The 21,918-nt window shown below is 43.3% G+C and overlaps 1 protein-coding gene across 5 annotated transcripts in view; it reads left to right on the plus strand.

Annotated features, from left to right (window-relative positions):
- The window catches only part of CLK3 (CDC like kinase 3), a 30,201-nt gene that overhangs the window by 7,433 nt on the left and 850 nt on the right, over window positions 1-21,918 (plus strand). For 4 of the 5 annotated variants that reach the window (XM_084816896.1, XM_084816895.1, XM_084816893.1 and 1 more), the window contains 12 exons: window positions 3,774-3,847; window positions 5,393-5,544; window positions 8,966-9,182; window positions 11,590-11,683; window positions 11,947-12,013; window positions 12,979-13,095; window positions 14,237-14,403; window positions 15,798-15,892; window positions 16,333-16,462; window positions 18,443-18,525; window positions 20,032-20,111; window positions 20,479-20,569. In XM_084816896.1, the coding sequence (XP_084673022.1) occupies window positions 3,797-3,847; window positions 5,393-5,544; window positions 8,966-9,182; window positions 11,590-11,683; window positions 11,947-12,013; window positions 12,979-13,095; window positions 14,237-14,403; window positions 15,798-15,892; window positions 16,333-16,462; window positions 18,443-18,525; window positions 20,032-20,111; window positions 20,479-20,569 (1,344 nt within the window). In that variant the 5' untranslated portion in view covers window positions 3,774-3,796. The remainder of the gene's footprint in view (window positions 1-3,773; window positions 3,848-5,392; window positions 5,545-8,965; window positions 9,183-11,589; window positions 11,684-11,946; window positions 12,014-12,978; window positions 13,096-14,236; window positions 14,404-15,797; window positions 15,893-16,332; window positions 16,463-18,442; window positions 18,526-20,031; window positions 20,112-20,478; window positions 20,570-21,918) is intronic. The other variant, XM_084816897.1, reaches the window with a different exon arrangement.

Here is a 21,918-nt window from a genome sequence, read left to right on the forward strand (position 1 = left end):
AGCATATAGAGTCTGTGTATTGCCAGTTATCTATCCTACATTGGCCTAGTTTGGACAATCACTCCAGGCTTCATAAACAATCATTTATGAAACTGGAAATAAGTGTTGGGGCCGAGCACTCCTTCCTTTGTCCTTCTTCTCCAGATGTTTTGGGCTTCAACTCCCATGAGTCCCTGCCAGCATGGGAGTTGGAATGGGAGTCAGGAATGTTGGGAGTTGAATTTCAAAGCATCTAGAGATCTACCTTCTGTCCACCCCTGGTCTAAGTTATTGGTTTTCACCTAGTGAATCAGGACTTCCTATTAGGTCCCAGACTGACCTAAGTTGGGTCACATTAGCAGCACTACCACCATACAGATACATGGTTAAAAAGTGGTTTCCCAGGTGCATGTTTGGGCTAAAGGTGGATACCAGGTTTGAAAAGTTTAAAGACTACTGGTCTAAATGACCCCAGGCAACAACAACAAACCATTGGTATGAACTGACACTTAACAACATAATGCCTTCATTAAGTTGATGCTGTAGTTAAGATAAAGAAGTGCTCACTTATTTTTATTAATAAATGCTAAGCTTTTGTATTTTTTCCTGTTTATATCTCCAGGCCTTTGAGTTGTCTTTTTAAAAAATCATGTTTATATCAGCTATATATTGTAACAATTAAGATAGGGTTTTTAAAATCTTTTGGGATTGACACTGGTTACATCTCTAGGGACTAGGAAATTGGAGAAATTCAAGACAGACTGAAGTGAGCTCAGATTTCTAAGAATCCAAACTGCGGAATCTGCTGTGGACCAGCCCCCTCAGGCTGTGCCAAGTCTGTAGACTTTTGGATCCTTTTTTTTAACTTTCCCAAAATGTAAGCTAATTTATTCTTAGGAAAATACACAAGTTTCTGCTGAGACTGGTAAATATATGCTGGGAAAAGTTGAATGGAATGGGGGACGATATGCTAAATGTTACGTACTAATGTAAATTATATAAATTGTTGTGAACCCTCTTTTGGAATTATTTGCGTATTTTTCCGCATAACGAAAAAAAATTCGAATCCCTCTGTGGATGGAGGACAGAATGAATGACCCTGCGCAATCCACAAAACACGTGGGATGGATTTCACAAAATCCAGGCATCCCTACTAGGGACCTGAGCAAAGAATGCACAGTTATGGCACTGGGCTCCAAGAAATCCCTCATAGAATGGCTAGTTTGTAATACAATAGCTGCTTTATGTTTTTGCAGCTGTTAAGATAAAAGGTATGTTAGCCTTTTAGTACTGGATTTTTGAACATGGAAATGTCAGACCTCCAAGAACATGTGACCAAATAAGTGGGGCGGGGAGAGCCAACACTTCCAGGAAAGCAGTATCAAAATTTTTGAGAGTGTAAATTATAGAATTATAACTCAGTGTTTACCTGTTAGTTTACCTCTTATAAGATCTTATCTTTTGATATACAACTGACACTTGAATATATATATTTGTAGTATCATTGTTATATGCCCCTGCTTCTTGAATATTGAATGATTGATATGCCTTTGTTTCTAGAATATGGAGTCGCTTTAACCCAGAGTGCCTGTGGCGTGCAGTATGCTTATTAACTTTGTGGCCATTACTGACTTGGACACCTTCCATGTATAGTTGTATCTCTATAATGCCAAAAATAATATTTATTTTTAAAACCACCCATATTTTTACTTGAAGCTGAAGTCATATCAGTCTGCTTTGTTAAAAATAACCGCCATCCCTTATTTCATTTGGGATTATTTGGCTCAAATACCTCTTCAGAAAAGTGCGTTTTCCAAACTTGATTGGGTTAATATTTAATAGTTTAAACTATAGACAGTAGCAGTAAAACTAAAATGCCACAACACGGAAAGGTACAATGAAATCTTTCCTTAAACAGCCAATTGCATTCCTTTTCTTAGTCGTATTGATAAATTTTTTTAAAAAAAAACATAAATATCTACAATCACAGCAATGATAAACATCTATATTATATCAAGATAAAATAACTTGGGCTTCCACTCATTACAAAAAGTTAACTTTGATTAACAGAATTGATCAATAAGGGGCAAATGAATGAGAAGAACAAGAGCAATTTAGAATTCAGTTAAACAGTCTAAGAAAACATTCAAAATTTGATCGAATTATATAATCTTTGCTGTGCTTAACCAACACTATTTTCTTTTGGGCTGCTAGGACAGATGCATTGGAAATACAATGTTATATACTTGAAGGGGCATTAGATTTCTAAGTTGCATTGATTATTAGCATCTATAACAGTAAAGAATCACCTTTTATGATCAATACCTTTGCTGTTGGGGTAGGAAATTGATTTTCTGCCATATGTTCCAATTAAGACATCTGTTTAATATTTGTGTAAGCAGTTCTTGGTATCTTCCTAGAGATTATGTGATACCAGTTTGTGTGGAAAGTCCAGCACTGCCTAAATGACCCAAATACTGCCTTGGTATAGCACCTCTCTAAAAGAGTTGGATTGTTCCACGTTGCAGTTAAAAAATAAAATTGTTACCCAGAAAGAACTACACACTTGGTTCTTAGCACTAAAGATCTTATTTACCAAAGCACAAAACTGACAGTTAAGAATTTGAAACTGTCAACTATATAAAGTTATCAAACACATTTAATTATGATGTATCTTCCCTAGGTAGCAAAATCTGTATTGAGTGCAGAGACCCTGCAGCATTGTAAACAATTGCTTTTGTTTTCATGTTTTATTATAGTTAGCCTCCTTGAACTGTAAGGAAAGGTAAATTTGTTTAATAAATAAATCAGTGTGCTTGAAATTATCTCCTGGCAAGACTGCATAGATCTTAACAATAGCTCAGATAAATAATATTTTAATCCAGTTGATTTTAGATCAAGGGGATTGGTCAAAATTTGCAATTGCAGAATTTGTAAGTTCTTTCAGAAGCTGGGAAAGGCAGATGACTGTACCCTCACCCTACTTCCTTTTCTGGAATGGAGGATCTGGCATTATTGTCACTGCTGCATTTCCAGAGGAGCTCCCTCTGGAAAAGGCTGGGTAGTGGCCACGTTCACACAAAACATTAAGCCAGTTTTCCAGAGAATCCTGGCTTATCATTCACAAGCAACATGCTAATTGCATGCTGCCTGATTGATCCTCCCACCAATGGGTGACTATAGGAACAAAAAGAGAGCGTTGACTGATGTAATTAATGAATAAATAACTTACCAGGAAGAAAATACTTAGCATTGCATCTGAACTGGGATTCCTGGTTTGTTACTTTTAGAACAAGCCAGAATCTGAAGCCAGGGTTTGAAGTTTGTTTCTGATTCCTGTCTTGTTTGACAGTGACAAGCCATGTGTCCTGGTCTGGACATAACACTTAAGCTTTTTGTTCCTGGTGAGTTCCTTGCTGTGGGAGGAGGGGCCAAGTGGAAGTGATCAAGCAGTGTGCCATATTTATTTTATGCGAATATGGCCAGAAAGTGTCTATTTCTTAAAAAAATCCAGTGTGCCTGGCGAAATGGCTGGCTTCCCTTGTTCATAGTGATCTACCTGTCATATTTCAAGCATTCTGCACGCAGCCCCTCTGATGGTTCTGCCTACCAGGAATTGATTAGAAATGTCTCTCAGTTCACAACTTTTTCTTCCACCTTCTTGGATTGCTGAAAGGTACATCTTCCTGTCCCTGGTATTAAAACTCTATCCCTAGAGGTGTGTCTTGTCCCCCATGGTAATGTTTGTTTCAAGGATCCAATTCCCCCATCAATCCCCTCTCTTGGTTCCCCAGGATTCAAAATAGGAATTTTCCCTATGAAAAGTTGTCATCTTCTGAACATAATGGGGGATCCTTACTTCCTGCAAGTAAGTTTTAAGATTCTGTTGTGCTACTATCTAGCTTAGATTATGTAGACAGCGAATGTTCTCTTTTATGCTCTCTTCTTGTATTTTTTTCTCCATCCCTGATCTTAATAAAACTTCTTAGTCTGGAATCTGGGGTTGACTGGGAATTCTGAAAGCCCAAAGAGGGACTTCCCTTGCATGTCTGGTGGGTGGTTTACACTACATACATAGACTTAGGTTGACCAAAAAATTGATTTTCTGAAGGTTGCCTTGCAGTGATAAGGACTTCCAGCTGGCTGTCACCCATGCTGTGGTCTGACACTAGCCTGAAGCTCTTGTCGTCTCTTCCCACTCAAGAGTTAGGGTAAAATTGGGAAGTAGTGGCAAAAGTAATAGGAAAGTCCATGTTTTGCTGTGGCACAGCAACAGTTGGGCTTCTCCATTCCTCCTAGATGGCAGTAGCAAGCTTAATCTTGGCTTTGCATTGTGGTATGTGTGCATGAGGTTCTGATCAAAATTATTATTGCTGTCATGTACTTCATCCTCAATGAAAAGTGAACTAAGGTGTCCTGTAGAAATTCTGTATTGGCTCCTAGACAGTAGATTTCTTGTTAGCCAGCCTTCCCCAATCTGGTGCCCTCCAGTTATTTTGGACTCCAACTCCCAGGATCCTGAACATTAGCCATGCCAGCTGTGGCTTATGGCTGTTGAAGTCCAAAACATGTGGAGGGCACCAGGTTGGGGAAAGCTGTTGAAGGCTATTAAATGCTGATAGCCTGGTCTTTCAAAGGCTCAAATGAAATAAAAGGAATTATTTGCTAGCTGTGAGCTCCAAGGGTCAAAGCAATGGGCTGATGTAGTTGTTAACAGAGAGACTATTTGATCTGGGCTCTCCCCAAGCACATATGCAGCCTGATCCTATGCATGTTTACTTGGAAGTAAACACTAAGGTCACTGCGGTTTTATCATAATTAAGCAAGCATAGGCTTATAGCCCTGAAGTGTTTTTCTCCAGCTGCTCTAAAATTCTCCCAACCACCTATGCTGGTTTTTGTACATTTGTATTTCTTACTGTTTCCTGTGTTTTGGCAAAGAGACAGTAATGAAACTGATCTAACCAGCAGACCCGAAAGCTCTTTGCATAAGCATAACTTCTAAAATGGGATTGCTGGCAAGAAATTAAGACCAGCAGCTCCTTTACACAATTAGTCATATGACTATCAGATCAAGAGTACCTCTTTTACCTTTGCCAATTATGCTTGGGATATAACACATCTAAAGGGTAGTATGTAAATGGGTAGTATTCCTTTAACATGATAAGTCTTAGTGGTTCTGTTGCTCATGTCACAAAGGACCTTTTAGTGCCACTGATATAAATATTCTTGGATTTCATAGCACACTCACCTGACTCCAAAGGTATTTTAAAAACAAAGCACTTAAAATATAGTAAGATCTGTTTCTGTTGTAAAAGGTAGTAAAATGTTGTATCCCAAGATTGCTAGGATGAGTTTGTTTTGCTGGAGAGCTTGTTCTGGTGTTCATGCAACTACTTCCCTTGTGTGTCTAGATGCATCACTGCAAACGCTACCGCTCTCCTGAGCAGGAGCCCTACATGAGTCACAGATGGAAGAGGAGGCGGTCTCGCAGTAGGGAGCACCATGAAGGAAGAGCACGATACCCAACTCGCCGGGACCTTTCAAGGAGATCACGTTCTAGAAGGTGAGCTGTTCGGGGCAAGCTTTTGCATCTGCATGGTTCCTACCTGATTAGGATGCAGCTTGTTCTTCAGAGCTGAAATCATAGGTACATCAGGCTAGAAAAGATTTGGGCATTTTTGCCACAAGAATGATGAAGGATAGGACTATCAATGGCTGTTAACTGTGGTAGCTAAAAGGAACCGCCAGATTCTGATACTGATACCAATTGCTGAGGAGCTGTTGCTTTCATGCCCCGCTTACACGCGTTTGGCCTCTGCAGGAAACAGGATGCTGGACTGAATTAACATTTGGGCTGCTCCATCAACGCTGCTCTTGTGACCTTAATTACCATGCTGGGTCCGACCATAGTCCGGCTAGTCCAGAATTGTGTTTCCAACAGTGGCCAGCCTGATACCTCAGACAAGCAGGAACGCTGGAATGGGTGCTGCATGGGATAGAAAGGAGGGGTTACAACTGGGGAGATGGGCAGGGCCTAGGCCAGGGACTGTATGCAAAGGCTCTGTGGGGCAGAGGTTCCCCATCCATGATCTAATCCTATACAGTTTTGAATACGTTGTGTATATGCAGTGCATATTATAACTATTGGTTATTAGAGAGTGCTGTCCTCTCTAGAATCATATTTTCAGTTTTACATTGGCATTCCCAAGGACTAAGTCTTGAGAACAAGGTAGGGGTCAAATTCCCGCTTAGTCACTGGATGGCTGTGAATAAGTTGCTTTCCCTTAGCTTAACCAACCTGGTTGGGAGGATTAAAATAACTGAATAACTCTATATATGCTACCCTGGGGTCCTTGGAGGAAGGCCAGGATACAAATTTAATAGTTAATATAAAACAATATAAAACCATAATAAAACAAACAAGTACGCACCTGGAGCTGAGTTTCTCAGACATAGCAACAAGAGAGTGGACACTGCACGAAGATATCTGTAGGAGGACAAGACAGTAGAAGGTACTCCTTCAAAACAACATGTAGATTCATTTATAGAATTTGATGCCATAATACGTTGTGATGGCTGCTGGCTTAGATGGCTTTAAGAAGGAATTAAACAAAATCACAGAATATAGATTTATCAGAGGCTGCTAGCTGTGATGGCTGTATGGAACCTCCATGTCCAGATGCAGTATATCACAGAATACTAGTTGTTACATGGGAGGCAATTGCCTTCATGCACAGGAAGCTTGTGGGCTTTCTGGAGGCATTTATGTCTGGCCATTGTTGGAAATAGAGTAGTGGACTATGTACCTTTGGTCCGATCCAGCAGGATTGCTTTTATATTAGTATCCAGTTAAGCACACCTCTGAAACTTGTACCTTGTCTGTATGAACTGAGGTAGATGGAGAATGTGCAAATTTGCACTACTTTCACCTTTCATTTCAGCCTGTGGAAATGTTTTGCTCTGGAGAGTGGTGAGTCTGTGTCTTTGTGTGTTGGTGGTAGCTATGTGTTGGCAGTGTCCTTCTTCCCGAAATAAACTGTAGGGCTGAGGAGTGAGACACATTCATCTCTGCTTTAACAGTTGCCAACCTGGAAGGGTTGCACTTGCATAGGTTTTCACTGGGCTGCTCTGTGGAGGGTGGGGTGTGGGGGAAGATTGGAGCTGGAATACATGAAATTGAAGAAGGGAGCTCAAAGGTTAGCAGTGGTTTACAGTTGTAGCCTAGTAGCTTTTCTAGCAGCTTGTGTGAAATAACCAGTTTCAGTCTATTCCTGTTACTGAGATATCAGTATTGGATTCCTGGTCTAGCAGACTCTGAGGGGGAAGTTGGCAAAAGGGCAGTCAAATAGCTCTTAAAAGAATTGCTGCTTTGACAAGAACATTATGGATAATTGTCCAGTTCCATATAAAAAGGCACAGCTTAAAACTGCATTTTTATTACTAAAACAAAAATTAAATTTAAAATACCCTTGTCCAGTATGGTAGAGCATCAGATGTAGGATGCCCACATTGAAATCCTTGCTCAGCCACGAAGCTCATTTATTCATTGTCACTCTGTACTGCCTTACCAGTTATAGCTAGTTTACAGGGATGTGAGGACAAATAAGAATTGTAAAACACTTGGTAGCTTGGAAGGTGCTATAGAAATGATAAATGCAAAAAAAGAAAAGTCAGTTCTCCATTTTATCCTGTTTTGTGAACTACAAACTAAGTCACATATCTAAATGCTTTTTTAAGGGGGAAAATGGTGGTATAGCGGTAGCATTAAGCTTCGCTATTGTTACAGGGGTGCTGGACATGTTGAGCATGAGATTTCTATACATAGAAGCTTCTGAAAAGCTTTTCTGAATGACTGAGTGGAGATCTTTCAGAAGTTGAAAATTTTGCCCCAGCCTCAATTCAAGATGCTTACGGAGGAGGGTGTGTGTGCGTGTGTGTGCGCACGCATGCGTGGACATGCATGCATGCCGCTGAGCTCTGTTCTCCTACACCTCTAGTCAGTTGTCCTGCTTACTATAACCAGCAGTCTGGATAAAGCAACAAAGCTGGGCAGGAAATGTTTGCTCAGGGCTGCTGTTTTCTGTTCTTCAGTTACTCTACCAACAAGTCAGCCAGCTACCCACTGGGTCTAGCCTGCCCTTGTCAGCTGTCTATGATAATGATGATTAAAATGATACCCTGTATTTCAGTAATATACTCTCAAGGTGGCTTACAGTAAAACCACATAATAGCACCAGAGGCAGAGTATTCTAGAGATGGGGTGCCCCAGCTGAGAAGGCCCTCTCACCATTGCCATCCATCTAACCTCAGAAGGTGGGTAGCACTTGGGCCTCTCACAGGTGGGTAGATGCAGCAAGAGGCAGCCCTTTGGGTACCCAGGTCTCAAGCCATACAATTGGAAAGTTGAGGGTGGGAAAACACAGGACTAATGTGGTAGGAGATGCCATTTCTGTGACAGGAATGGTGCCTATGGCCCTGGTGGTGTTGTACTCCATTATCCTGCCTTTGCCTCCCACTTGTTGCTATAGCAGATTGGAGAAAGAGGAAGGGATCCCCCCGCCAGTCCTTTCTATTACAAGCTGCAAGTAGCTTTTTAAATTTAAAAAAAAAACCGGCTTCATTGAAATTCTAGCTCAGCTACAAAGTGAATTGTTTCATGTGGCTGTGATGTCAAAGGCCCTAAGAATTGGGTTGTTGGGTTCCCTTTGCAATAGTATATAATAATCAGTGGGTGTGGGTACATATGCTGAGTGTGCAGGAAGGCTGGTTTGTTCAGAATGCTGTTTGAATTATCCAGTATACTAGTTTTAGGAGTTTGGGCTGCTGCTCTAACTACCATAACAATCTCTTCCTGCCCTGCAGTGAAATGGCAGGAAGCAGTGGTTAGTACAGTTTGCACACAGCACCATCCTTCAGCTGCTGGGCAACTATGGCCTGTTTTCTTTCTCTCTCATTTTGTAATCGGGATTTTATTTACAATTCAGCCAGGACAGAATGCCATACCAGAGAGGGTACAGAGACAGAACAGACAGCGAAGTCTACAGGTTTGAAGAACAAAGCCCACCTTTTGGAGAGGACTATTACTCTACCCGTCGCTCACGCCATCAACGGAGATCTCGAGAAAGAGAGCGTCACCGGACAAGGAAGCACCAGCATCGTTGCCGGAAACGCAGGACCAGGTCTTGTAGCAGTACCTCCTCGGTGAGTAGCATCCAAAATGAGTTCAGGATTGGTCAGGGTCTAACTGAATTCTAGCTCTTTTCCAGCTTTGAATAACATTGGGTGAGTACTTCTAATCCCTCTCTTTCTCCTCAGTACAGTTTAGAGTTAAGTTTTCTTACACTTGTGTGACACTGATTATGTTAGCTGCTCCTGGTCTTGATGACACAGTTCTGAATAGTTGTAGTGGCTGAGACTTGTGTGTGTTTTCTGAGATGAATTGGGAGGGAGAAGCCAAATGTGGCACATATCAGTGCTGACCTGGGGGGACGTTTCTGCGCCTGATTCCGAATGGCAATGCCACATCCTTTGTTTTCCACACGTGATGATCTACTCAACTGTATTTGCCACAATGCTTGGCAGTTGTGTTCAGTGGCACAAAGCAGTCCTTGGCCATTGAAGTAGGGTATTTTTACTAGCACCCTTGCCTTCCTAGGGCTGAGTCAATTGTGTCAGACCAGTTTCTCAATTACTAGGCTTGCGGACTTTACACTCTCTGTGTAACAAACCTGCACAATTTGTGACCCTTGCAGCCCACAAGTTACATACAGTGGCCTACCAGGGCTCAATGCACTGCAGTGGGGGGTGGGGTTGTTGAGCACCTGACAGGCCATAATACATGGTCAGTAGGCAGGTGTGGCTTGCTGGGCAGACAGACATGCAGTATCAGTTTCCTCGCTTCAATTTTGTTTTGGCAGTTGTTGGGTTGCAATATGCGTGCGTGCATGCACACACACATACAGACACACACGGAGTCTTTAATATTATTTTTGTTTTAAATTGTAAGCAGCCCCAAACCTCATCCTTTCACTGACTCCAACCCACAAAAGAAGAAAAATGATTTAACAACAGCGGAGAGGAGTGAATATTGAGGTGCACATACAGCTTTGCTTTACTGGTTCACGCACCTTCCAGTTATCAAAAATTGAGAATGCTCTAATTGTTCTGTGCTTTGATGCACATGTGATAGGAGTTCTGTTGATGGTCTGGAACACACCATGTTCTCTTCCTCTGTTTTTCAGTCACACTTGCTTATATCTTAAAAAATGAGGTTACTCATTTAAATCCCCCCCCCCCCCCCGATTCCTGTTCCTGGAAGTTGTCCCATAAATGTGTGTGTGGTGCTAAGGGTACGGATTTTGGTTGGTGTGACCTAAACTATTTCAATACTGTGAACTTCCTTTTAAGGATCTTAAGATCGTTTCAACTTCTCTCCATTTCAGATGCTCTCTCTTAGGATTTGTATATGGTTTGCTCTGCAGTGGAAGGGGATGGGAGGTGAAATGAGAGTACAGGCATGGAACCTGTAACCTGTTTTTACAGCTCAGCCTAGAGACACACTAACTCTTTGCATATTGAAAGGTTATAATGAAAAAACATGTTGATTGGGAGAATTCTTGATGATAGTGGAACTCTTTGGGATTGGTTGGCTGGTTTTTTTCTTTCCTTTTAGTAGCACTGCTACTATCTACTAGTAAAAGCTAGTACCAGTGCAGGATTGAATTTGCATTTTTTCCCTCTCCAGGAGAAGCAGAAACTTTCCTGAGGACTGGGGAAATGGGGTGGGATGGGGGTCTGATCTCTCCAACATAGTTGGCTTTAGGGCCTTCAAACAGTGCTGGTCATCAGCATTTAAATTATTTGATTCCATCGTTGGACGTGGCTACTGCTTTTAGAGTTCTTCTAAGCTTGATTTTGGCTGAGAATTGAAAGCAAACTGATCCAGCAGAGGTCCATTGAAGTGATTAGGTCAGGCTTGGAAGCGTATTAGAACAATCAGTTTTGCAGTGGTTCCTTCAGGCTGGAATCTGATCAGGCTGGAATTGGAGGGTTCCTGCAAAAATTGACAGGCAGGGGGATAGGTTTAATAGGAAGAGGAGTGGGGGTGCTACTTAGGCTTCTACTGACCAAACTGACTTGTCTTTGGGTTGCCCATCGTCACAGTTGCCGATGGAGAAGCTGCTGCCATTGAATCCTCCTTCCTGCGCTGCTTGCTGTGTCTTCCCCTAGTGATTAAGAGGGGGCAGTAGATGTCTTTGGGAGGTTGCCCAGTCACAGGGCACATCCCAGCTGCCACACCCTGCTCAAGAACTGTGTGGTACTACTGCTGCGAGGCTCCTGCACCTGCCTTCCATAGCTAATCAGTTTCTTTACATACCTGTAGCTGTTTTTTAACTTTTGTTTTGAAGTCGGTTTGTGTCTTGACGTGTCCCTTGCAATATCCCTATCGTTATATATGCTGTGTGCCTTATGAAATGCTGGGATCTGGAAAATCCAACCACCGACGCATCGTCGTCTCTCCGCCTTTGAATGACAACTCAATCTGCCAATCGGAACTGCCCGCTGTGTGCGATTGGTCGGATGGCGTTTCGGGGGGCGGTGTGTACAGAGAAGCCAACAGAGCAATAAGCGCAGCAGGAGCGTGGAAGATGACAAAGAAGGTCACCTGGTGTGCAGGATCGGCGATTGGCTCCAAGAGCGATGTACAGCCACCTTTCGTAAAACTTTACCTCTCTACTTTCTATCCCCATGTTAGACGAGATCGCTCTCAGTGTACGGGAGGGGTCTCTAGTGTTTATTGCTTATAAATGGACTGAACAGTAATTGCCTGAAACAGAAAGTAGACACTTGTGTGTTAAAGAGTGTAGCAGTGAGAGCCTTTCTTGAGACTGGAATGCTGTGAAATTGCAGGGCCTCACACCTTGATGTCCCCAATGCTCACATCTCATTTTGTTTTCTCTCCTAGATGAAATTGTCGGGAGCCTTGGTGAAGGTACATTTGGCAAAGTTGTGGAGTGTGTGGACCACGCCAGGTAAGCCATCCATGATCTTGGACGCCTTTTGCTTCAGTGAATCAAAGTACACAAGGCTTTCTTGATTTGGTGTTACACTGAAAGACAGTTATGGTCCTGAGATCCAGGACTTTAGAGAAATATGTGCTGGGAAAGTAGTAGGTAATGAGCCTCTTCCAGATTAAGAACTGAAGGGGGAGGGTAGTGGTGATAGAGAGAGAGTGGCTTGGTTGGTTTTTATTCACTTGTTATCTGTGAAGGGTTCCCAGATTGCCTAACTACTATCATAATTAAAACAATTAACTAAATGGCATTTAAGTACAGCAATACAGCAAAATGTATTAAAACCAAATGAAACTGAGCCAAACAAGATAAAAATGGAATTCTCCCCCCCCCCCCCAAGTAGGACACAAAAGGCCTGGGCATAGAAAAAGGTGACCAGACTTGTGGCAAGTCAGTGGCCTCAAATGGTTGTGAGGAAAGGAGGAAGGCAGTAATCTATTCATATTCCATTTATGAGTGCTTCCCCTTCTGTGGAAAGAGTGTCCCTAGACAGGCATGAAGTATCTCCCTGACTCATAGGAACTCTGTAGGCCTAGCTGGACTAGGGGGATCTGTTGGCAATAAACTCTCCCTCTCTTGAGCTAGAACCAGGGGTAGGTAACCCAGTGCCCTCCAGATGTTTTGGGCTACAATTCCCAGAATCCCTGACCACTGTCCATATTGGCTGGGACTTAATGGTCCAAAACATCTGGAGGGCACCAGGTTCCCTACCCTGAAGCTAGATGGATAAAGCCCAGTTCCTTCTGAATAAGGAATGTTTCCATAAGGGGACATGTTGAGGGCGAGTTGGTCCCTCTCACTTCAGGATTTTGTTGAGAGTTAGGCTTGAATTTGATTTCAGCCCTTTCCCCACTGGAGATCTCCGGTGTTGTCATTACTTATGTCTCCATTTCTTCTTCTTGTACCCCTACCCCCTTCTCTAGAGGCAAGTCTCTGGTAGCTTTGAAAATTATTCGAAATGTGGGCAAATATCGTGAAGCAGCCAGGCTAGAAATTAACGTCCTAAAGAAAATTAAAGAAAAAGACAAGGAAAATAAACAGTAAGTCTTGCCATAGTAATTGGCTTGATGTTGGCTACTCTTTTCCTAAAGGAGGGTCTCAGTGCAAACTCTTTCAGAGTGTTCAGTGTGGAAAAATATTAAAAGAACCAGCTCTCCAGGGGGTGGGGGGAGTATTACCACTTTCCCGCTCTCTTTAGGAGTAGTTGTGAACTAGAATATGGTAGTGCTGTTCTGTTAATTCTTTTGATTTCTAGATATTTAAGTGGCAGATTCTGTTATGTGTTTATGCCTAGGAGGAACTTTGGGGCATGCATTTGTTATACATATTGTGAAGGTCTGAGATTGACAGAGGCAAAGGGAAAAATGGTCAGGCTTAGAGGCCTGGGATTTTTGTTGGGAGGAGTAGTTTTATTTCCCTGGTTAAGTTTCATTTCTTCAGATTTGAAACAGTACTTTTGGTTTTTGAGGGAGGAGGGTATATAAAGAGTGAGAGAGCCAATAGGAGCAGAGTTGGGGAGACCAGAGCCTGAAGAAAGAGCAGGAAGAAGCAGCCTTAAAAAGTCTTAAGTGCATCTAGTGTAAAGGAACTTGCATTTTGCAACTTTTATTTTCTCTTAAGGCCTTTTGTATCACTCAGCTGTATTGTGTAAATACCTTCAGTTGTGATTTGCTTGCTTTAATTTACCAGCAAACTGTTGTGGTTAAACCCTGTGTCTAGAGTGTCAGTCACCCCATGCCTACAGCCTAAACCCCACGTTATTGGAAAGGGGAAGGTAAAAGAAGGAAGGTGGGACTCTTAAGGAGGCAAGAGATCCTTAAGGAGTTGCTCAGGGGGTCCAGATCATAAGCGGAACTCTGACACATATAATTTATACTTTTTAAAGAGAAGGTAGAATCTCCTGTCACTTGGGTTTTTCCCCAAAGCAGCTGGGCCTGTCTGACCCACTAAAGCTAATTCTGCCCCCCCCCCCCCAACCTCACTCTAACACTAGTGGGGCAGCTTGGTGGACAGTGGGGTGAGGATGGATTCTTAAAAGCAGCTGCGTATGGTTCAAGAACAGGATGAGTCATTTAATACTTAGGCCCCCAATTCTAGTCTTGGGGAAGAAGGGAATTGACAATACTGCTTCTTTGAGAGCCACAATTCCATCTAGTCTTTTCTTTTCCTCCTTGGGTCCAGCTTGTGTGTCCTGATGTCAGATTGGTTCAACTTCCATGGCCACATGTGCATTGCTTTTGAACTCCTGGGCAAGAACACTTTTGAATTCTTGAAAGAGAATAACTTCCAGCCATACCCCCTGACACAGATCCGGCACATGGCTTACCAGCTGTGCCATGCCTTGAGGTGTAAGTACTTCAAATGTTGTGCTTCTTTGAGGGAAAGATGCATGTTCTTCTCAGTACCTTGGGGGGATAGCTGTTCACAGGTGTTAGTTTCTTTTACTTCTGCCATAACTCTCTTGGTAGTTTGTGTTGCCGTATCGCAGTCTGGAGGGTTTCAATACCAAAGCTGTAGTGGGGCTTCTGTGAGGGACCTGTGGACAGAACATCACCTATTTTAGCCCTTCCTGAAGGGTTTTTCATGTTGAGATGGCCGGCCTGAATGTGAGGCTGATCCAGTTAGATGGTGGGAGAATTTGGGCAGTGAGATGGAGGGGCTGACTGTGATGACGCTGCGAAGCATGAAAATTGTCTGTCAAGTCTTAAGGTGTGCAGCATCCCAAGTTTAAAATAATAAAATCTGAATAGGATTTATCTGCTACATTCATATACCCCCTTTTGCTAATGCACTCAAGGCAGTTTTCTTTTTAAAATAATGGCATGCAATCTAAGAGACACAGAATGAAAAGGGGTTGGGCAGGGAAAAGGAAAATAAGCACATCCAGGTACTGGTTCTTCTGTAATGTTTCATAATTATTATAATGGCCACGTGGAACGGCTGCTGCTGAAGAGGGTTTGTTGTTGTTTTTGCAGGGGGGAGCAGGGAGCCAGTGCCAGCCAAGCTGGTGGAGTGAGCCTCGCTGTGTCAGCTCTCCCTCAGATGCAGCCAGGTGGAAGGGCTTGACTGGAGAGATGAGCTTATATCTAAGAGCTCCAAACCAAAGAGGCTGCAAGCATAGGGCTTTGTGGTTAGGCAACATTATTTTTGTTAAACATGTGTCTTGCCATCCTTGGGATTTAGAGTGGGTTTACATGTATACTTATGAGCTTCAATTGGAAAAAAGAGAAGGGTGCTTAAAAAAGTTTTTTTTTTTTTAAAAGAATTCTGCATTTTCAGTGCTTTACCCAAAAGTTCTGGGACCCCCTCTTGATGGCACATTCCTCATTGATTCTTCCAGCTATTTAGTGGCTAACCTCAATCTCCCTCCGTATATATACTCATTGAGACTATCTGATGCTTAGCCATACCTATTAAAAACTGGTGGAGTTGGCGCACGGGGGGGGGGATGTCTCTTTTTATCCATTGCAATAGGATTTTCTTCAGATGATCCCCAAACTTCATGCCCTCTTTAGCAGCGGCCTGATGTAGCAGTTAGGATAGTTGTGTACATTAAGAGCATTTATGTAAATCACTGCGACATTTGGGCCTGCAAAATTTTGATTCTATTTCTGTACTTTGCATGGATGTTCCAACAGTGAAACTCATCCGTTGACATAGACTTTGGTGTTGAGCCAAAGTGTGTAGCAGGATTGTTAGAGCATATTAAAGTCTCTTCTCTCTCCCTCCCATTTTTCTGCAGTTCTTCATGACAACCAGCTGACTCACACTGACCTCAAACCTGAAAACATCTTGTTCGTAAATTCAGAGTTTGATACCTTGTACAATGAGAAAAAGGTGGGTTTCATTTGGGAATGTGAAAGTTATAGACCAGCCTGCCCCCTTTTTAAAAATAGAACAAACAGTACAGAAGGTGTATTGGTGGTAGGTGCAATTGTGAGGGGCTGACTGTGAAGCTGATGTTCAGCATATTAAGTGGTCCAGATTTCAGAGGCAGGGAAGATTGGGTAAGAGAGGTTCCAAATCACTGATCTGCAGTGATCTGAGACCTTTCTTACCCTGCCTTCCCAGCCTCTGAAATTTGGGTCGCTTAACATGCAATAATGTTATATTATATTGATAATAATCAGCAAAAAGTGTTAACTTTTTGGATCTCGTGCCACCTGGACAGCAGACATACAGTCCCATTCTTTTCTGAAGGGAACTGGCCATCTGTAGAGCACCCCACCTTTTGGAAGGCAACTGAATGGAGCTGTGGCATGTCTTATGTATTACAGAGCTGTGAAGAGAAGGCTATTAGGAACACTTGTATCCGGGTAGCAGACTTCGGGAGTGCCACATTTGACCATGAGCATCATACTACCATTGTGGCTACTCGGCATTATCGCCCACCAGAGGTGATCTTGGGTGAGTTTATTTATATATAGCATTTATATACTGCTCCACATCTAAACAGATTCTGGAGCAGTGAACAACAGAAGATAAAATGATACAAAGATAAAAGAAATCACCATATTAAAAATTATTTTAAAAAACAGACTAGCAATAAAAACTGTGGCTGGTCAATCAAGGAAGGCTTCCTCGAATAAACATGTTTTCAGGAGATGCCGGAAACATCACAGTGTTGGCATCTGCCTGACCTCCAGAGGCAGGGAGTTCCATAGAAAGGGGGCCACCACACTGAAGGCTCTTCTCCAGGTGGACTCCAGTTGGGCCATAGTTCCATGTGGAACTAGTAGGAGCATGTCCTCTGATGACCTCAGTAACCAGGCAAGTTGAGGGGAAGAAGGCGTGCTCTCAGGTATCCTGGTACCAAGTTGTTTAGGGCTTTATATACTAGTACCAAAACCTTAAACCTGGCCCGGTAGCAAATAGGAAGCCAGTGCAGTTCCCTCAGCAAAGGACTAAACTCCTATGATTTTTAGGAGCCAGGTATGATGAAGGCCAGGATCTCTTCTCGATCATCCTAGAGTGCAGGACACGGAATAATGGGTTCAAGTTACAGGAAGTCAGATTCCGGCTGAACATCAGGAAAAACTTCCTGATTGTTAGAGCAATATGACAATGGAACCAATTCCTTAGGGAGGTGGTGGGCTCTCCCACACTGGAGGCACTCAAGATGAGGCTGGACAGCCATCTGTCAGGGATGCTTTGACTTAGATACCAGCATTGAGCAGGGGGTTGGACTCGATGGTCTTATAGGCCCCTTCCAACTGTACTGTTCTATGATTCTCTGGCAGGAGTTCAAGAAATAATGACTAAGGACCTCACTTCATTTGGTTTGTCCACAGAGGAAAGATGTTAAACTGGCTGATTTGTAGAAGCAGCAAGAACAATCCACAAATTAGAGGGACTTTGGGGGAAAGCACCTGAAATACAGTGGACTGGAGCAATTGGACATCTAGGCCCAGAGAGGGATAAAAGCATGCAACAGAGCTCATAGAGAAAATTGTGGTAGTTTTAGCATGTCTGAATGAATTCACATATGAGAGGTGGTATCTGTACCTTAGTTGAGGATGTTTGTGTACCTGGAGGATCAGTAGAGGACCTCAGTTGGGCTTAGAGACAAACTGGAGATCTGTCCCCACCTCACCCATGTTACCTTTTCCCATACAGAGAGCACAGAGAAAGGGCTGGCACTTGGAGGAGCCACTCCAAGTTGAGCACCTCCTTTGCACGCCACTCACCCAATTGAGGGGGTGAGTGGCACGCAAAGGCAAGGCACTTAGCTGGCGCCTTGGAAGAACTCCAAGTGCTTCCTGAATCCCTTTCTCTTTGCAGAGAGAGAAGCCCAAAGCTCTATGCCTCTTTCTGCACAGAAAAATGTGAAAGTGGCCAGGGATGATGTGTGGGCAGGGACGGTGGAGTTTCCTTCATGGGCTGGATTGGGAACTTGCTGGCTGAAGAGTCCCCACTACTGCCATAGCTCCTTGAGGGAGGCTCGCATCACTTTCACCTCTAAGTGGTCTTGAAAAATCCATCTCGCATATTTGGCTACCAAGTAGATGTTTGTTTTATTTTTTGCTAAGGTCCCCTTCTACCCTTACTAACAAATGAAGGCACAGTCCCTAAAATACAGGTGGACACAGTAGCCAAAAGGCATCCACCTGGTACACAAATGTGGACAATGCCATACACTCTCGCCCAGATACAGAGCCAGTCCCTTCAGGTAAGGGATGGTAGGGAGGAAACTAGACATGTTTCAAGGAAGGAATGTGCTGTAGTCTCCTGCTTTCTTTGAACAGGCTGAAGCATTAAAGTTTTTCCTTGGTTGCTAAGCAGAAAACCCTACATAGCAACTGTAGGAGAAAAACATGGGGTGGCATTTGGGCTGGGGACAGGCAGAAAGAAAAACGCCAGTACTCATTCTTGTATTCTCCTTTGCAGAGCTGGGCTGGGCGCAGCCATGTGATGTCTGGAGCATTGGTTGCATCCTCTTTGAGTACTATCGTGGGTTCACACTCTTTCAGGTACAGGAGTTTCAGTACTTCTGGATGCACTCAGCTTAACTACTGTTCTCCTGAGTGCCCTAGTGAACACTCTTCATGATGAAAACTGTTTAATGGTGTTTGCTCAATCTTCCAATCTTGACCGATGTTACAGTGGCAGTAGCTATAGGGAAAACAGTACAAACATGTTTAACTTGCACCAGAACTAGATCATGGTGGGTCACAGGTAAGAAGCTGGCTTGGCCAAGTTGAGGATTGGACGTAGCACCACCCAGTCCAGTATCTGCAGAAGGGGGAGACTTGCCGACATGCAGGCCCCGTGATGTTCATTCAGTGGCTAAGAGGTTTTGCTCAGATGCTTAGTCTCTCACTGTAAGCTTGCCTGTTTTTCCTACAAATTCAACACTTGCTGTGCAGCCTGTAGATTTAGCTATGTTTTTGGAGAATATATTAACCTACATGCTTTCCCTTCCTATTTAAGAGCGCAAATATGGTTCTTTATATTTTAAGCCTCTGTGGCAATTGTTGCTCTGAAAATTGGTACATCAGAACTTAATATGCCACTTATTTCAGGGCTGGGGATGTCAGAGAAGGGTGGGGTCAGTTGGTCATTTTGCAGAAGTGCTGATGACAACTGTGCTGGATCAGACCAAGGGCCTATCTAGTCTATCACTGTTTCCCACAGTGGCCAACCAGATGCCTTTGGGAAACCCACAAACAGGATAAAGGGCAATAGCCCTCTCCTGCTGTTTTTCCACAGCAACTGGTAACCTGGAGGTGGCATCTAGCCATCATGACTAATAGCCCTCGAGCTCCTTATCCTCCATTAGGGTGCAGTTCTATGGCTGGCTGGGGAATGCTGGGAGCTGTAGGACTTTTTCCTGTCTAAACATGCATAGGATTGCACCCTTAATGTGTTTAATCTCTCTTTAAAGCTGTCTATGTTGGTGGCCATCATCACCAGCTGTGTCTGACCTGGAAGTGATTGACCATGCTGTGCATGTAACTACTTGAATCAGCTAATTATCGTCTGCAATGTCTTGCCAAGCGATGGAGAGTATTTTAACTCTCCTCAGCTCCCTGGATTTCTGGAATGTGGAAGTGTGGTAAAACTCTCCCTATTACTTGGCAAGGTGTTACTTACAACTGGCTTACCAGGTGGTTGGATTCACACAGTGGAAAGTTCAGTGCTAGAAGTGGGAGAAGAAAGGGAATAGGATGGTTCAAGACTCATGTATGTCAGTTTGAAAGAAGTGAGATGGCATCCCAGCCCACCAGGAAAGTCGTTCTTCATCAGTTATTTTGGACCCCTTTATTGTCTCTGCTGCTGTTTTGGTACCCGTTAGGCTGGCTGCCTGCCTCTGCGCCATTAGATCTCCAGTCTGACTTGAGCTGTAGAAATAAATGTACCTTTTGTCATACTTGTTGGAACAAGCGGGGAGTGATGTTCATGAGAACTGAAGATGTTGAGCGGAGATTTTTTTTGTCTAGATTGAAAGAAATGACTGCTTTTGTTTTATTCCATAGACTCACGAAAATAGAGAGCATCTTGTGATGATGGAGAAAATCCTTGGTCCAATCCCACAGCATATGATCCGCAAAACACGGTAGGAATGTTTGTGTCTGACAGATGGCTTGATCTCTCTTTGGGAGACAGTCAATAGGCTGCCCCTAAATTACACACACACTTTAGGCAGATTGGCCAGGCAAAGGAGATTTGTTGATAGCTTTGTATTTTCTCCAGACTTGTTATGCTTTTCAGGAATTCTCAGAAGTTTATCTGCAAGAGTAGCATCCACATGAGGCAATAACACCCTGTAGATGACACATCTGTATGTTTTTTTAAGGCAGTTTGTGTTATGGATTTATTTGGGAAAGGGATACTGCAGCTTTTGGCTAGCTCTTGAAGATGTACTTGATCTTGTATGCATATGTACTTTCTGAACAGTCTCTTCTCCCTCCTCCTGCTCTCAGGAAACAGAAGTATTTTCACAAGGGAAACCTGGTGTGGGATGAGAACACCTCCGATGGGAGATATGTCCAAGAGAACTGCAAACCATTGCAGGTAAGAACCACTCAGTCTGTTCTGTCAGAAAGTTTTTGGTAGCATTGCAAGTCGATATTTGGCTTCATTTACCCAAGAGGCTTAGATAAAACCAGTTACCATTGCTTGCTTTTCTGCATGGCCTCTGGAACAGGAAGTCAAGTCCACTGCTTTTTTGATCTGCCTCCATCCAATAAAGTTGTAGCTGCATGTCTTTCCACTTTTCAGTTGGGAGCTTTTTGCGAGAACACTCCACTTGCAGCGTCAGGAAACTGAATGGAGATTTTAAACAGTCTTGTATTTTGGGGAGGGAACTTTCCTTTCTTGTCCCCAGAATTCTTATGCAGTTGCCAGATCACCTCTTAATGCTGAGTTGTAACCCCTGTAATTCTGCTTGCATCCACTGTGAAGTCAGCGATGCTTTCAAACATTCCAGCAATTGACGCAGTCTGTGTGATCTGTAAGCAATTGTTCCAGCCTAAAAGAGGGGTAATGGCATCAGCTGGATGTTGAAGGGTTGGCTGAGTTCTTACCAGGAAAAATCAGGAGCAAATTGGCGTTCTCCGTCAACGAGGGAGTGGGTCAGGCAGGGAAAGTTAAGTCCCTCGTCCATGGAAGGGAGGGCCAACTCAAAAAGAGGGTTGTCCTTCCTGGAGGGAAGACCCCCTAGCAGTCTTAGTTTGGCAGCAATATTCCTCAGTGGTACAGGACATATCTTCACAAATCGTACTGCAGCATCATGTACTGATGATGCCCTGGGCAAGATTTTGTGAAAGGGCAACAACGCATGACCCAGAAAAGAGCCAACTGTGGTGATTGAACATCTTACTGTTTATGCCAAAAAGCCAGATGCTGTGGTGTGCCTAAATGATGGCTGTTAAACAGTTGGCAGTTGCTTATTTGCATGATAGTTTCTGTTAGCTAGGATGGAGGACCAAGGCATAGTTCTATAGTCATATGGGCTAGAAACTGTATTAACATTGAAAACTGAGGTTTTCATTGTCTGGCATTCTATGTCTTTTATAAATTGCTTACAGACTGCGTGCACAATCCTGCCCATACTTGTAGATCTACATATAGACCTAGTTTGCATGTAACGACTACCCGTGGGTTGCTTAAAACATGGGTAGACAGGGGACTGTGCTGACTCCTGACTACTCTCCATTTCCACTTTGGTAAACAACCCAGGAATGCTATTCCTGGGTGATGGTCTGTGACATCTGAACCCAGCACTCTTGAGTTGTTGAGGGAGGAACAACCCGAGTTTTGACCCAACAACAAGCTATGGGTTAGAACTCCTGTATCTCCCTCAACAACCCAAGGGTGCTGGGTTTGGACATCCTGGCGCACAACCCAGTTCCTGGGTTTAC

This window comes from Heloderma suspectum, chromosome 11 (assembly GCF_057233095.1).
Source record: "Heloderma suspectum isolate Gila_16-S chromosome 11, 16-S_ref, whole genome shotgun sequence".
In the NCBI taxonomy this organism is placed as follows: Eukaryota; Metazoa; Chordata; class Lepidosauria; order Squamata; family Helodermatidae; genus Heloderma; species Heloderma suspectum.